At 35.7% G+C, this 18,479-nt stretch overlaps 1 protein-coding gene across 1 annotated transcript in view; it reads right to left on the reverse strand.

Annotated features, from left to right (window-relative positions):
* Positions 1 to 970: 970 nt before the first annotated feature.
* Positions 971 to 18,479, reverse strand: part of ODAD2 (outer dynein arm docking complex subunit 2) — a 72,730-nt gene continuing 55,221 nt past the window's right edge. The window contains exon 19 of the mRNA XM_042888902.1: positions 971 to 1,404. Within this exon, the coding sequence (XP_042744836.1) occupies positions 1,291 to 1,404 (114 nt within the window). The 3' untranslated portion in view covers positions 971 to 1,290. The remainder of the gene's footprint in view (positions 1,405 to 18,479) is intronic.

Genomic DNA, 18,479 nt, shown 5'->3' on the forward strand with positions numbered 1-18,479 from the left:
TATCTCCACAGTGCCAGCACCTATCCTTAGTTTGTTTTAAGATACTCTTTATTACTTACCAAAGGGCCCTATGCAATCCTCCCTTCTCAGGACTCTATCAGTCTTCTAAGAAGAAACTTTAAATGAGCTTTTAAAACAAATGAAAAGCTGGATTTACATTTTGTCTTCATTAGAAGCTGCCAACAGTAAAATCAGTTGCCTTCAGTAGCCATGACAGATAGAGGAGCAATAATGGAATTTTAAACTGCTTCCAAAACAAGAAAATGGTAAATTACTATGTGAGGCAGAAAATCATTCAGGGGTACTTGACAAACACGTTATTTAAACATTTGGTTTAAGGTGTTTGTTTTGTTTTTTTTAGATTTGTCAGATGACTGTGCTTATAACTAAGACATTCCTGCTCTCAAGGAAATGTCTTTGTGTTATTTGTTGAGTATAGCATGTAGAGTGGTTCTCTTATCTGTACTAACAACAAGAAACACGTGATTATTGAAATGAACTCTGTGAATATAATTTTATGCAGAAAATAAAGTAATTACATCAATACAATGTTGTACTCATTTTAAAAATGGAAAAACAATCAGATAATGTGTAAACAAATGTAATGCTCTACTTCTTATTTACAGCTGGTAAATTTTAATTTTATTTAAAGACGTGTTAATTAAAACACATTTCACCAGCTACCTAGAAACTTAAGCTCAATTTTGTTTGATTTTGTTAGAAACAGGAAATTTTGAGTGATGCCCACAGCTACAGCTGTTTGCAGTCCTTATGTAACACCAGATGTAAGATTGATGTGTCTGTATTTTGTCCTCTCCTGTGAGTTGCAGGTGATCAAACAGGCAAAAACATAATGACAGAATGATTAGACTAATTTAGCACAAAGGGAATTGTTCAAGACATTCATCAATTACCTCACAATCACACACGCAAGGATGGAGAATGTATTTATTGCAGTGTCACAGATAAGCAAAACCACTATTTATCTACAATTAATTTCAAAGACAAAGACAAGCTTATTATTGTAGAAAGCATCTCTTAGACATGACTGGTATTCTTTTATAAGATGTAATACTAAAACATCCAGAAAACTAGCTGAGTGTTGTCTGAACTTTAGGTGTGACAAATTATTAAAGCAAATCCAAAAACCATTTTCCACAGATGTATTTTTTTAAACGAACTATTCTCATTCAAATGAGCTCTGCTATGAAACACCAATGCTAGAAGTAATCACATATTCAAATGTCGTTGGATTGCAACTCAAGGGTGTTGGTAAAAGCTGTTAAAGCATCAGCCATACTTTGCTTTTTCTGTTGCTAGAGCCAATCTGCGAATGTTTGCTATGCAACCAGCTGCTGCCTCCTGCAGAGTTTCATCTGTAGAGCCTACCATAGCCAGTAGGAGCTAGTGAAAATAACAATAAAAATAGTATAAGAAATAGAAATAAGTACACTACTATTTTAAAAATATTCAAATCATACTTTGAACATTTGTAGGCTACTATTTAAAAATACTCAAATCGTACTTTGAACAACTGTATGCATTTACTCACACGTACAAGAAATAAAACATTGAATATTATATTAACAAAAACATTGTATTGTATAGGTACATATATATACACATTTATGCATGGTTTTATATATCTATATGCATTAGCATACGTATAGAGCACCACACTTTATATTTGGTTATATCTGTACCTGTAATTTGATATTTTCTTGTCTGATTTTCTATTTATTCTTTCACACCTGTCTACTGGTTCTGAATTGGATTTTTTTCTTGTAAGTAGGAATTGAATATATGCAAACCAAAATCACTGTTTCCCCTGAAGGCATACTAATGTATTTGTATATGCTCCAGACTTCTAATAAGCAAGACTGTGTTTTTCTTTTTGGCTTTCATCATAAAACATGTGAAGGATCCTAGCGTCCTGCTGATTGCAGTAGGTTTCCTCACCGTCACAGCAAACCACTCGTGTGAAATTGCTTGACGGATACAGACCTGGAATGCCATTCTTACATATTTGCATGGAAAAACACAAAACAAAGGCCCAACAGAGGCACCAAACTTTTGGAATCAATTCAGCTCTTCAGTCATGTGGAGTAGATCCTTTACTTTGGAAGTCATTCAATTTTTTCAATGGAAATTCCCTTGGAGTAAGGTGCTGTTCCACACCAGCATGACATAACGCAGACCTTGATAATAAAACACTTTTACATATCAGAAAATCGTTAATAATACTCTGGGATCTCTTTTTTTAGAATATTGCAAGCCTATGATGCAACTGTAAATACAATATATGCTAGAAAACAGCAGAAAAAAACAGATTCTTTGCTAGTTTAAATCAGCACTTCACAATCCTCAGATTTCTGAAAATCTGCCAAGCATAGTGCGCATCCAGGTATTTTGAAGCTCAGACAGCTCTAATTAAAACCTATATTTTCAGTCTGCAATACTTAGGATTCTGTGTTCACCCAAACAATGTTGAATCAAACCACAAAAAAATCTGTTATCACTCAACTCTAGTATATATTTTTCATATAGCTAAAATATTACATAAAATTATGAACTGCTAAATATAAAAGCATAAATTGAATGCAGACATCAAATTCATATGCTACCTTTTTCTAACCTTCCAGCAATAGTGAGGCATGGGCCACAGCTGCACACATATGGCATTTGCTTATAGAGATCAAAGCATTTCATACTTGAGGAAGTATTAGTGTTAGCCAAATGTACCAAACAAGCATCTTGCCAGTCACCTTTCACCCTTTGACCCCTATATGTAACTTGTAAGAGTGCCTGCAACATGCACATATCATGTCAAAAAGACTATTATGTAAATTAAGCATCAATCATGTAATTTTCCAGTAATTCTTCTTACTATTATTTCCATTCATGTAACAAACTGTCTATGTCCAAATAGCTAGATAAGAATTCTTAACAGTGTGAACACTTCTGAATGGATATAGAACAGGGAAAATGGCACAATTAGAAGATGTAATAAGAAAGCTTTGTACTCCTGTGCTTTATTTGCAGGCAAAATCTGAGCCAGGTTCAGTGGCTAGTGGAGTCAGTGAAGATTCACCATTGCCTTCAGCTGGTGGAATGGCCTAGCAGCATGTCTCTGCAAGCTGCTCAACAAAGCACAAGGGCCAGAACACAAGCCTTACCAGGAACCTAGCATTTTTAAGAGAAATATTGCTAAATAAAGATCTTTCTCCCTCCTAATTTCCACCAGATTTCTCATTAACCTAAATGTTTCTTTGGGTGCCTCTCATCCTTCTTGTATAAGTTACAGACAAAAACTGATATAGATCCTTCACATCCCTGACTCAAAACCAAAAATATGTATGCACATACCGTTCATACGGTGGTTTTGGTAACACCATAAGTTTCAAATCTGGGAGCAAGGAAACTATGTGCCTTATGTAATTATTCACTGCATCTTCATAAACCTAATGTAAAGCTTTCTGAAATGTAGTGAATGTGGAACTCAAACTTTTATAATAAATTCAGCATGAGTTTTTATCAGTACATGAGAACAGAAGTTTGTCATGAAATTAATATTTCAGAAACATATTTTTAACTAGAAAAATAGCAAAATAAAAAAAAATCCAACAAAAATAAACCTCTGCCTCTGTTATGACTCCATGTTAGGTAGTCCTTGATACTAGGTTACTGATATCATCTCTTAGTCATCTCTTACTTCTGGGCTCAGAAGACTTAGGAAAATAAATACTTCTTGTTGCATCCTATGGTGAACTTAATGTTCAGCAATGGTGACTGTAGAGGCAGGGTTGAAAGGGGTGATCTCCACTCTATTGCAGCTGCTTTTTGGAGAGTCAGGGGTTAGTATCAAAGGACAACACCTTACAGGACACAGATCTGAAGTATCTCTTCTGATTCCTTAAGAATTAGTGCAAAACAACAATGCAACAGTCACTTTTACAAAAACATTAAAAACTGGTTGTTTTTTTTTTTTTTTTTTTCCTTCTGAGTTTGGCGGTTAAAGGATCAATTGCTCTCTCATTTGTTGTTCTTCTAAATCACTTGCCAGTGGTAACATCCATAAGAACTGCCACGTTATACAAAATCCTTGTTCAGGATTTTCAGAACATGACTTCAAAGAAATATTCCTGGAAACAGAGTCTAATACAGTAGCAGCTGCTAGGGATAGAGGATATACAGAAACATTTGTCTGTCAACTTACTCCATGTTGTGAGAAGGAAAGTGGAGAGAAGATTATTTAAAATGCAACATATTTAAATGCATGCAAGTAATTCTTACATATTTAGGAATCTAACATCAAAGATTTAGATATAAATGCTGTTTTAAATGAAGCAAAATTTTATCATTTTCATATATACCAACTAAGCTATAATTCTCTCACTTCCCGACTGCACTTCTCAAACTGTTGTGGATTCATTTCACTTTACTGGTAATTTGGGTCACCCAATTCAGCTGTAGAAATGTATTCACAGAATGTATACACAGACCATGTCCACATATTGCATATATTTGACAAGTCCAAGAAAACTTTTTTCTTTTTAGTTCCAGTACACCAGTGCAATATTGCATGTCCTTCTTCTTGATGCAGTGCCCTTGAACTTCATGTATCCCTTCCCTTTACTGTTCAGGTATTGTTTTCTGACACATGTAAATGTTAACAGATGTGAGAAGCAATAAAAAAGCATGTGGTATAAATGCTTCTTTCTGGCACATAAAAGGCACTTTCCATAGACAGAGAAAGCATTTGCAGTACTATGTAGACTTCTTTTTCAGTTGGCAGGTATCTATATTCTAAGGCAAGAGTCCAAAATTTTTTGCACAGTTAGCACGTCATACCAGCAAATAAGCACAAATACAAGCTGTTTGGAGAATGTACAGAGCATATGTAGCATATATGGGTTCCAAAAGTAAGAGTTACGCACAGCCAAATCATTTAAATATTCAGAACAATTAAGAAGATTTTGCTATTACTGTCCTAGCTTTAAAACAGCACAGAATGGTGTGGCCACTTCAGAGCAGCAAAGTCAGAGTAGCCCCGAATGCAAGGGGTCTCAAAAGGTCTCTGGTGCAGTTCATGCACAAAACAGGGTCAGCCATCAGATTAGACCAGGTTGCTCTGGGATTTATGCAGCCCAATCTTGAAAACCTTTGAGGACAGAGACTGCATAATCTCTTTGAGCAACCTGTTCCAGTGTTTGTCCGTCTTCATAGGGAAAAGATTTTCCCTATATTCAGTCTCCCTTCTTTCAGTTTATGCCTGTTGACTCTCACCCAAAAGCCATACATCACTGGGAAAAGCCTTGCTACATCTGTTTGATGATTGACCTCCTTGTAGGTACTGGGAAGCTGATGTTAATTTCACTAGAAGCCCTCTTCTCTCCATGCTGAAAAACCCACTCTGTTGAGTTTTTCCTCACAGGACAGGTGCACCAATTTTAATCCTCGTGGCACTCTGCTGGTCCCACTAGCTCTGGTTGAGCCAAGTCTTTCCTGTATTGGAGGGCTGGCTGCAGTATTCTAGGAGTGGTCTAATGTGTACTATGGGGAAGAAAAATCATTTCCTTCAACATACTGACCACACTCCTTCTATTGCAGCCCAGTACTGTGCCTTCTTTGCTTTCAGGAGACACTGCTGGCTAATGTAGCCCTCTGCCTACTGAAATCCTCATGCCCTTTTCCATATAACCGTTCCACATCCACTCAGTCCCTAGCCAGTATCACTGTGAGGGCAAGTGCAAGTCCTCAGCTGCAGGATGTTGCGTTTATCCTTGCTGAATTTCATAGTGTTACACCGATCTGTTTCAGCTTTGCCCTGGAATATATGGAAACCACCTTCCTCTCTGGCAATCATGTTCTCTGGTATATCAAAGTTATGACAGTTGCTCTTCAAGGCAATAGTCAGACATACAAGGGTAAGCCAGAATATTGGCTTGCATGTTACTGTACCATGAATGATGCTGCCTGATACTCTCTGAAAGCAGAGCTTCCCGAGAATATTATCTCTGAAATCACAAAATCATCAATTGAAAACTTTTTTTTTAAAAAACAAAATAAATCAAGAGTTGATAAAAGAACTTGTAAACGTATCCTTCCAAAATGGGTAATAAAAGTTAGTAATTCTTTTTTCTATGAAGATGTCTTTCTAGAATTTTTCACTTCTACAAAAGCATAGCATAAGAGGATTTTAAAGAAGAAAGAGATGCAGACAAGTATTCCTCCAGTAAACCAATGAACAAAATCTTGTAAGGTTCAGATGCTCCACGCACTGGGTACAATAATTCCTAAGTCCTCCCTTTCCTACATTCCTTTAGTCACAATCATTGCAGCTTTCAGACTCACAGGTGGGAAGCAGGAAACAGAAGAAGCACTGTTTTCAGAAAGAATATAGTTTGCACATATTCTTTAAAAGGGGGTTGGTCACTTGGTGCTTGTGCAGGTTTTCCAAAACAGTGGGAAGAGTGGAACAGCACTATGGAGAGAGGTTCCTTTGCTCATGCGAAACAGAAACATAGATCAGCCTAAGCAATACTCTGGAGTCCTGTGAAAATGAAAGCAAAAAATGAAGGAAGAAGAGCTATCAAAATAATTTTTGATGCCAATTTTTCAAGCCTTTTTCTTTTTTAGAAGGAAATATAGACAGGCTCCTTCAACAAGATTCATATCTATACTGGGAAGCTAGTCACAGTTCACATCGAGCTTACAATTCCCGGAAATAAAGACTCTCAACATAACTGCTGCTTCTATCTGCTATGCTGGTGATGACATCTTGCAGACTGACAGCATTTCCAGTTGGTGATAGGACTTGCCATTTCTTTTTTTAAATTTAGATTTAGTATCTGAATTATTTTATTTGCAACATTTCCTAAAGGATACTAATTTTCTAGCACTGTGATTTTCTAATTGTGTAACACTTCTTTTCCAAAAAAGACATTTTTCATATGCTTTTTATAAACCTAACCTAAGAGAAAAAAATACTTTAAATAAAAGCATATGGTAGAAGCTTATCCAAGAAAGTATCAGTCTAGATCCAGCCAGCAGTTTGCTAACTTTCAACACCATAGTGCACACTGGAAAATATTAAAGCACCTAGTTTGAGTATTACGTTACACGTATTCCTATGAAAATATTTCTCATGAAATTAAATTCTAAATAATAAAGCATACTCCTCAATCAAAGCATAATTAAGGTTAAAGTAAGCTGCTGCTTCTAAATTGAAATTCAGGACCTTTCTGATTTTCTCTTTCAGCAGAAAGGATGTACCATGTGCAATGCATGTTCCGCTAAGAAGATGCTTATGCAAGTTCTACAGTGTTTTCTCCTGATTGTGTTTTTGTTTTTTGATTTTGATTTTGTTTGTTGCTTATGCAACACAAAGACAATTAATTTCAGATGCAAAGTCCTTGGGTCAGGGAATGCTGAGCTAGCAGAGGTAGAAAGCCCAGCACTACAAGTCCCAGTAAGTGCAAAAGATGGGCAGGACAAACACGCACGATGTTGACTGCCTTTCATGGAATGCCTCTCTTCTCTGGAACTGAAGTCAGTGCAGCCCAGCTTGCCCACACAGAATGTGAAGGTGCAGGAACTGAAGCTCCTTGTTTGGGCATGGTGAAATCCTAGGAAGATCCCACCTAGTTTCTTCTTCTTCATTCTCTTACTCCTATCTTTCCTCTTCTCTCTCCCCTGAAACACATCTCCATTCTAGCAGCCATGGAAAAAGAATAACAGCCCTTGATAGTCAAGCACTACAGAGGGATGACAAGGCCTGAAAGATACAGGCCAAGGCACACCTGAAAGCGGTGGCAGTCAGCAGATTGGGCAGGATCTGTCTCCTTTGTCCCATCTTTTTCTTACTCCTTCCAAAAAAAAAAAAAAAAAAAAAAAAAAAAAAAAAAAAAAACCAAAAAAAAAAAAACCACCACAACCAAACAAACAATAAAAACAACCAAAACCAACAGTGAAAAGAGTACAGGCGGAAATCTGTATTCTTTCTGCAAACAGGTGCAGAACCTGGTGGGAAAAACTTGTCTGCAGTTTGCAGTGCACTTTGCTATCTATTCTTTTGTATATCTTGTATATCTTTCGTTTAGTTTTGTATATCTTCTGTATCTTTTGTTTAGTTACAGCTAAACCAAAAAGGGGCAACAGCTAGCTTTCTGAACTGTGCCTTCCTTGCTCTTGAAGAGAAATCCTCATAGGCAAACACTAACAAAATACAAAATAAATTATAACTCCCATACTATCCAATTATTTTAAAGGAGAAATTACTTCACTTGTTGGCAGTGTTGCATAAAGGAAATTATAATATGGTATGCAACTTAAATATACCTACATAATTCCTTATCTATGTATGTGTACAAAAGATGAACAAAATATTCTACAGCTTATTCAACACCTCATCTGTATTAACTATCTATTTTTCACAGTAAAATAATTATTTTGGGAAGGGTGCCCCACTTCTGTGCAAAAGCAGCAGATTCTGAATATCTGACAAGAAACAAAACGCTAAATGGTAAAATGTAGAATAGTTTTAATAGTTTTAAAACTTGGTAAACTTGCACTAAAATACACTAAATTGAAAGGCTTTTCCATCACAAAGAATATTTCCTGCAATTTCAGATAGAAGTGAATATAAACATATCATAGAAAGGTAATAAAGCTAAATAAAACTAGTAAAAAAAGCAACTTTAAATCATTGTTTAAAAGGTACGATTACATACAACCTATCAGAGTCCTTAAAGGCAGATAATCTGAGTCCACATTCAGCTGTAAGAAGTTTGGTGCAATATTAAGAAAGAATTCAATCATCATGAACATTCCAATGTACAGAAGGGTCTTACAGGATATGAAATTCATCCCACAAAAAGCAAGAGGCAGATCAGATAATCCAGAAGTGATGAAGCCCAAGGTCTTACAGCATGTTTTCATTTGAACCACTTCATTTTATCCTTATTTCATGTCGTTTTCAAGAGAAGATTAACACATAAAAGGCCCTTGGTGGCACAGAGAGAATAAAGAACTTTTTCATAACATCAGTACAGTTACATTAAAAAAAAATACAAAAAACACTTTTTTTTTCAATTCACTGGAAATTCATTGTATTAAAACAGGAGCCTGCTTACTTAACAACATGTAATGGACACAAGCAGGCTCATGGACGTTCCTTTCCTTTCATAACGCAGTCTGGCTCTGTAACACATTGGAGACTATTTCTTTATTTTATTGCACCCTGATCAATCTTTTATTCCCTGCTCACTTTCAGTACTCATCTGCTTTTTCATTCCTGCTCTTTTCATATTTTTCTTTCTTTTTCATTTTACAGAAGCATAACTTCTGCCTTCCCTTCCTTCCTTAATATTTCTGTGAAGGTAGCATAGGAAGTTTGAGAAAGAACTGCTAATTCAGCTTTGGTTTTCAAAATGTAAAAAAATGACTATTATTAAGAATACTGTCTCTGTCTATCAATTTGTGAGTCACACGAGGACTATATAGAAGCTAAGGGAGATCAGTTGCAAATAAACTCTCAGGAGCAAGTCAGAAAAAAAAGGAGACTTGAGCTGTCCAGGAACCCTCATACACTGACAGATTCTGCCCGACTTCCCAGCAAAACCCTGAAAACATCTTACATGTTGTTCTCTTGTTTACCTACTATTCCTGAAGTGCTTTATTTTTGAAGTCAGCACTGAACAACAGTAAAGGGAAACTGCAGCTTCTGGACTACTGACAAGTGCTTTGATGTTATCTTAAGCTGCATCTTATTCTGAGAACAAGGTGCAAAACCTTACTGTACTACTGCTTTAAAAATATGTGACATCTACTGGTATGCATGGACCGACTTCAAACTCTCTTCTGTATTCCATTACAACTACTGGTTTTGATTCTATAACACCAACATAGATTTAAGTCCAATGGTCCAAGTGTGTGTCTCTCTGCCTTAGTAGGACTGTAGTGATCAAAACCAATGGGGTGCTTCTGCTAGTAAACCTTACGTATCACATTCTGGGGATAAAGGCAGGACAGTCATGCTGTAGACACTGACAACAGCATTTATTTCAAATAAAGATTCAAGTCACTTTTTTTTTTGGGGGGGGGGGGGGGGGGAAACAAGAAGAACTATATCCTCACATTTTAAGATCTGTGGTAACAGTGCATATATTTACGTAAACTGGAAGGTGACTAGCATTGTTCAATTTATAGTCTGTTTTTAAACTAGAGAACATTTGTATAATCAATAGATATCAAGATGTTATAATCACAATATAATCAAGAGAGTTAGGCAAAGTAGACAACGATAACAAAAAGAGAATAAGTGGAAGAGCTTACCCTTCGGCTGAGCTCACCACAAAACACCAAGAGAGGCGATCTCCAGAAGAGATCCTTCCCCTCTGGTAGCCAGCTCTTAAATAGGTCTAGGAGGGGTGCAGCCAGGCTCCACCCTTCCAGCAGCACAGGAGAATTGCCTTCACCTGTGCTCCTCTGGCTGACTCAGTGCTCGCCTCAGGTGATCAATCAGAGGTTCAGGCCCTGACTCCGCAGTTCCCATACAACATTCCATTAGAATGTTTTATTAAACTAATACAAAAAATTACTGTATACAGTCAAAAAATAATAAACGACTGCTGTAATACAATCTGGATAGATTCTGAGATGAAAAATAGAATTTAATAATGATAACTTAATTTTGATTTAATTTTTCACATTTTGAAGTCCCTCCTAACTAAAGGTAACTTCCCAAAACAAATAATATTTAACATGAAATAAGAATAAGCACGTACATAAATTAACTATTCCTTTGGACACAGTTAGAAACTCTTCCAGTCTAGAAAGGCAATCATTTCTCTTAGGTGTAAATATGAGAAGCCTTTTCAAACTGATTATGTGGTTGTTTCTCTTCCTGTATTAACTTCTTTTATGTTTGGGCACTACTATGGATAATTAGTAGAGTACAACTACATTAAACACAGGAAACAAAAGAAAACTAGCACAGCATAAATCAATGTATGGAACATGGTTCAGCTTTACTCAAAGAAATACTAAATTCCGAATGGGAGAAAGCAAGAAATGAGACAGGTTGCTTCATGGATAAAGATCTGTGTGCAGTGTTAATTCATATCTGTAGATTTAAAAAAAAAAACTTCTTAGCCTACTTCTTAGTTTTCTACTTTGCAAGTTTTTGCTTTGGATTACAGAGACAGATGAATTGCTAGAATGCATTTTCCTATCTTTAAATTGATTTTGGCATTTAGAGAACTCTGTATATACTGCACATTTTGTATTTCTTTTTTATCATCACTTTCGTGATGTATGAAGGACAAAAGACACAGAAGTAAATGTATGGTATGTAAAAAAGGTGACGTAGCAATTTTATTTCTTTATGAGTTTTTGGTGAAGAGCTCTCTTGAACGGATTTCTACAACACAAGGGGGGTAAACGCAATACTTAAAATAAGAAGAGGATTACTGCACATGAATAAAAGAGTACGACTACCGATGAGAAGATGAAACACTTCAAGAAGCAAAAGACTAATAAAATACTATTTACACAGTGAATGCTCGGGAAATCCAGGACAAAATTATGTCAGAGTTTGAACTATATACACACTCCATTAGCCTACAATACCTCTGAAGTCCAGAAATTCTCTCTTTGGATTTCTGTAAAGGGGGTAAGCCAATCTGATGACTTTTAGATTCATGCAAGTTTTAGGGATAAACGTATAGAGGTAAAAATATCAAATTAACCAGATTCTTCCTGCATACCTGGGCTCAAGATAGGCGATAGGCAAAAAGTTGTGAACTCTCCAGGGCAATTCTGAATTTAGGTGTTCTAAATAACGTTTGGAGATTTTTTTTATCTTTTGCTACAGAGACCAAAATTATATATCTTACCCTTAGTCGAGTATTTGGAACTGTAATTTCTGTATGGCATTGTGGAAGCAACTTCATGCACACCTGTTTACTCAATTCTTTATCATGTACATTTTCATATTTTTATCTTTATCTTCAACACAAATGCAGTGAGCATATTGGATACGACCTAAATTCACTTACGATCTATCTTTCTTGTTTCCTGCATATTTTGCAGTTTATCAGACTCCTTTTGTAACTGACTCGCGATACTGACCAATACTCTCTTATTTCAACATTCATTTATTTCTCTTCAAAACTTCCAGAGATTAAACATAAACAGTTGCAATTAGTTGCACTGATTAGTAGCTGGTAAATACAGTCAGTTATGATCCTTGCAGATAAATGTGAAATTCAATAAAAAGAGATTTTTTTATAAAATGAAAATGCATGGACTTTTGTAGTCTAGCAGAAGATATATTTTAGCCTTTGGTTGATTGTTGTATAATCACCACTGCAACTGTGACTCGTAATGTGATCCAGCCCTCACTGAAGTCAGCGACGCAATTCTCATCAACCTCATGTGCTCTGGCAGCCTGATCAAATCTTTAGACTTTATGCCAAAATATGGAACGTTAATCAGCAACATTAACACAAGGGCCCATTTCATCATCTACACATTGCAAGGGGGCTTTTCCTTCGCATCTTTACCATGAAAGTGACAGCAGCAAGATGTGCCATATTATTAAAAGATACTGCAGAGTGCTCTTTGAAACGGCAACATAAAAGAGAATACAATGTCTAGGGCTTGAAGCCAGCTCTAACTGAGTGATTGATCCTGCAGGAAGAAGAAGAAAGGAGAGTTTTCATAGACAACAATGCAAAATGTAAAATTTGGTACATTAAGGACTCCCGAATGACAATTCAGTCTCTATTTACACATATGTATTTCTACATATCTACGCATGTATATATTGCCCTTATTATTTCTTATATTCATCTTCTTTGAAAAGCTCCTTACAGACAAGGAAACTATTTTTGATCAGCTGAATGCCAAAAATAATTACCTGGCATTCTGCCCTTGTGCATTAAGCCAAGTACCTCTCAATTAACAAAACTAATTCTAATATCAGACAATGTAGCTACTAATCCATGTAAAATAAAATATTTCAATGTTTTTTTTCTTATTATTACCAAATTCGAAACAAATACTTCACACAGACACAGGGATGAGACTTAGTACAGGGAGCTAAACAATTGCAAGAAGCTCTTCTGTGTATTTCTGTGGTTTAGAAAAAAGTGCCAAGTCGGAAGGAAAAGACATTCTCTGCATTTTCTAAAGCAAGATAAATACAGAAAAGAAATATAGATGAAAGATGGAACAGCTATCTATGGACTCTGCCAGATTCCTTGGCTTTTTGGCACACCTATTGATGCTGGCAGACTTAGCCAGTAGCAATCTTTTCCATTAAAAGAAGCACCATATATTTTGGTTTAACATACTTTGTTTGTGCATTTTTAAGCTTCAAAAATGTCTATTTAAATTTTTTTAATGATTCCTTCTGCACAGTTGGCTGCAATTGCACTTATTTGAAGCAGTTCATTTATCACTAAAAGAGCTGCAGGGCACAGCTACTGTTAAACAGCTCCAACAAACCTACAGCTTAGTGGGACAAGCTTCTTTTTATAAGACTGAAAGATGCTTAACTTGTGCCAAGTGGAGTTTTATGCCAGCCTCTAGGTTTGTTATCCAAACGTTACTAAATTAGAGGTCTTCTGAAGCATAGGATTTGAGCAAAGATAAGCTGATCTCCCTCGGGCTGCTGTTTTTACCTATTGGGGTAAGCCAGATTTTGACAGAACACTTGCTACATATCATAAACTTTAGCAGTGTAAAATTTTTAAAAATCATTGAAACTTTGAGGCTTAATCTACACTGAAGTCAAACATCATTACCTTTGGCAATGGTGCAAAAGTGAAGTGTTTTAAATGTAAGTACCCCTACTTTATGAATGGTGAATTCTACTTATTAAGAAGGTAGAGGCTTACTGGTTTCTGTTTCTTGGAGCTGAAACTGTAAGAAAAATGTACACAGCTGGCAGTTGCCAACACAATAGAAATTGCACTGGTGTAACATTGTCAGCTATCATTAATCCTTCTGAAACAAAACAACAAATGCCAGTATCTTACTTAGCTTGTGGAAAATCTTGCATATCTGTGGGTGAAGGAACTGGGTATAATTTCTGTAGCCAACAGCCATGCAGCAGTTTTGCCATCTAGTGCCCTCTTCCTTGACATCTAAGAACTGTAACAACTGATTTATGAAAAACAAGAAGCATGGGCCTGGAGGTATGTGCCAAACAACTGTATCTCCAGTCTGAACAGTGGAGCCTGAATAAAGCCAACCATGACTGTTAAAAAGAGGGCTCTTCTAAACTGAAAATAAAAATGTAAATATGCAAATATGCAGGTATATATGTATTGCACATGGATAATGTTACTGCATAGATACTATATAAAATATTTTGGATTGATTTAAAAAAGTATTTTCTTAAAGGTTAATAACATAAAACTATATTCTGTATCAATGTTCTCAACAATGACCCCCACAAAAAAACTAACCTTCTGATCAAACACAACTAAAGAATTAGGTGTGCAAGTGCATTTGTACTTCAGTTTCTGATCCTCAGATATATATATTATATGCTGAAGAGCATATAATATGGTAAAGAGCATATAATTTGGTAAAAATTCCTAGTAATCATCTTCCATAGTTTATAGTTCACAAAGATGATCTTATGAAAGTCTTTTCGTGTTAAAAAAATTAGCCAAAACTTGTAAGGATTTATGGTTTAGTAAGTAATGAGCAAAACTTGAAAGCAATTCAAAATAAAATACCCAAAATACATTCTTTAATACAGTCATTATAACAAAGTACAGAAGAACTCTTCAAACAGAAAAATGTCATTTCATAGTAAACTTTTATAAATCATGGTTAAACCAGCTATTTTTAAATCTTAGACTGTAACAAGGGAAAGGAAGAGCCTTTGTGTGATTAGCTTTTCTACCATTAATAATAGAATTAAAAAAGTACAAATATTTCATAGATTAATTCATAGTACAATTTAGAAAATATATCTTATCTGTTACAGCTTCTTTACTCTATTTTACCTCTCTTGTATCAAGGTTTTAAAATTAAGTTTTCAATATTCCTGCTGAAGATCCTACTAGCTGTAACTAATATTCCAGACGGTATTTACTGATATTTTGTAATATTATGAAAACTGAGTGCTCCTACAATTGTGCAAATAATTCAGTGAGACCAAAGAGTAAGGCTAAAGATCAGTTCTATACACTGGCAAGTTGGATGGACACTTTCAATATTAAAAAGTGCCAGAACATAAATTGGAAAGTCTGATCTGCATTTCAGATATGCACTGCAATTTGTGGATCTTCTGTCCCAAAAATGTCTACATACAATGGAATAACAGGTGAAAATAGAGTTATACATAGTGCAGGAAAAAATACCATCTTTATATCAACTTTTCTGAATAATAAGAACAGTCTAGAAGAAAAAAGAGCTCAACAAGCTAACATAGCTAACTTTCTGTAGCCTTTGGCAGATAGACAGTAGCACCAGCTATGGCTCTCATATGGGTTAAGTACCTTAATATCTGGGTGACTGGGTACTATCTGGTGGCTCTGCTCTCTTGATTTTCACAAAAAGTTTACAGCCAGCATCTTATATTTATATTTTGTTTATAATAATAGAGTTGGAGTTACAAATTAGCAGTGATTGATCTTGGTTTGCTTAAATTACCACATATAAGCAACATATGTATTTTTTAGATTTTTTCCTGCTATTTAATTTCTATCTGCTCACCTCCACCTTGTTGTGCCTTACATTCAAACAATAGGTTTTCTGAGGTCTTTTTCTGATACAGCCATACATCACTGCCTAGCAAGGTGAACAATTCAACTGGGATCAATGGCTTTAGGTGCTCTGGCAATATAGATAAACAAGTGAATAATAAGTTTAATAACATTATTTATTAGTTAGGAATTCAAGCACAAACTTTACTCAAAGTCAAAATGCCAGTAGATCCTCATTCATCTCACTGGGAAAATATCCCTGAATGTTTTAGAATATCTGTACACCATCTGATCAGCTGCTTGCAAATGCAAAATTTTCAGCAAACAGAATGCGTGTGTTTTAGCCTCATACTTTACAATCAAAACAACTAATATGTTTTACATAGACCTTAATCCATTTGTGCCTACATAGCTCAACTCTCAGCCAGAAAACTTCAGTTTTCTAACAAATCATGTCTCTGCCAAAACAGGAATCTTCCGTTATGGAAAAGGCAGCATTTTGCCTTAAAGGCATTATTGGAAGAGTCACTGCGTTGGTGTCTTAAGATTTTCTTTTCTAAAATAATAAAATGCTTGAATGCATTTTGTGGCTGCTTTTATACTGTAAATGATTAATATAAAAAAGACAGGTAACTCATCTGAGATTTACAAAGTTTATTGACAAAATTAAAGTATGATTTAATCTCTTAGGGAAAAAAATGAGCTTACTTCACTAGGTCTAAATTCACTAGTGATTTATATCAACAGTATTACCTTATGTTAACTTCTACCTTTGTGTGGGAAAGCATTCTAGCATGGGAACAGCTAGCCTGCTGAACAGTCAAAGAAGAAAACTGGCTGAATATGAACTTTGAGGGCAATTCTGAGGCCAAACAGAATGATGAAAATCTCTGATGTTCAAACAGAGCTTACATAGAGACAGGGAAGTTATTTTACCTGTTTTAAGAATTTATACTACTATTACTGGAATAGTGAATTCTGTACTGAAATATGCTGAAATTGAGTCCAAAAAAGGAAAGTTCAGAGAAAGATTCAGAGCTGACCCACCAAAATAAACAATAGAAAAGACAGAGATTACATTGGAGATTACACTCATTAAAGTGATGTCAGTGGAATGATTTGATTTCACTACGAGAACATTCATGAAAACAGAAGCTATATAAGGCTTTTCAGTTTACCAAGCAACAGTATCATACATGTAACGGCATAAGATAAAACTTTAGGCTACAAATAAGATGCAAATGTTTTTATGGGGAAGGTATTTAACTACTGGAAAAAGTTTTGATGGCTCTACTAGATTTTCCATTGCTGGAATTTTTTAAGTAAAGAGTCAGTGTTTTTCTAAAAGATATACTCTATTCTAAACAGAAATAAATTGAAGCCATGTCTCTGGCTTGTATGAGCAAAGCTCATCAGACTAGACCATTACAATCATTTCTTCTAGGATTATAATGTACAGCGTAGTACTATAATGCATATCTATGATTATTCAACATCAGAATAGTGTCCAGTTTACAGGACTATAATCTTATTTAGGCTTTTAAAATACTGGCATACTACTTTTCTCTGAACTCTTCAAGTTTCCTTGCACTGCAAAGCTTACCGAAAATCAACATTCAGGAGGATAGTAATTTAAATTTAGCTGTCTGAAAGCCAGCTGTTTAGTCTGAGCTACAGACCTAGGGTCTTTCAATACTTAGTGGAGAAAACAAGAAACCTTCATGAGCCTCTACTTTTCCAATATTCTGGGCATCTAATCTCAGCTAGCATAAGTCTGCAGGTGCCTTTCTTTCCATTGGCTAATGAAGGTGTCTTAGTTTAGATTGCTTTAAACACCACACCTAAAAGTGGCCAAATTCAGATGAATGGAATCCATCCCTAATACTCCAAAGTCCTTCTTCAAAATCCCTGGATTCAAGTTAGTTAGATCCACTAATTCAAAACATCTGTCTTTGTTAGGTCATGTTTAAAGTGTGCTTCAGTTACTGTTGGGCAGATAGTGTTTCATCACCAACATATCATAAATACACCTCATCTGTATTTTTCCAAGAGCAAAGTACATTTTGAATACCTCTTTCATACTGCACTATTGTCATTCCTATCTAATAATGATCTGGACTGCAGTTCATGTCCACATGTATGAACTTTGTGAGGCACCCCCTTAAACACAGATATGGGGGGATGCAATTGCGTAAATCTGACCTTTGTACCTGCACTTCCATTATAGTTAAAGGAGACCAGACAGTATTGCTGTAGAGACTGGGGTGCCTTATCTTTGCATAAATGTCTAAATTAGGAGAGAGATGAAGCACAGCAAAGGGTCTAGAGATGAAGAAACATAAGGAGTGGCTGAAGCTCCTTGGTTTGTTTTCTCTGGTAACAAGTGATAGAACTTGAGGGAACGGCATGGTCTGCAGCAGGGGAGGTTCAGGCTGGGTGTCAGTTAAAGGTTCTTCACCTTAAAAGAGAAAGCTTGTAAAAAATCTATGCTGTTTAACAGAGATCTTTTCTTGAACAAGTTCGATTTCTCTAAAGTTTCAAGAGCACACAACCATAGGTAAAAGTCTTTGTTCCTTTGCAACAGCTTCATGTTTCCATGAAGAATGCTATGATCCCAGGTGATTTTACTATTTCTCTTCTGTAATTGTAAGGGAACTCCAAATGTGAAGCATGTTGCCTGGCACTCATGTGTATCTTGGCTGAAAACTGCTAATCCACTGCCGGATTTCTCTTCTTGGTCTGTGGACAGCT

Source organism: Lagopus leucura, unplaced genomic scaffold (genome assembly GCF_019238085.1).
Source record: "Lagopus leucura isolate 7727_CA_CO unplaced genomic scaffold, USGS_WTPT01 Super-Scaffold_100157, whole genome shotgun sequence".
NCBI classification, from domain to species: Eukaryota; Metazoa; Chordata; class Aves; order Galliformes; family Phasianidae; genus Lagopus; species Lagopus leucura.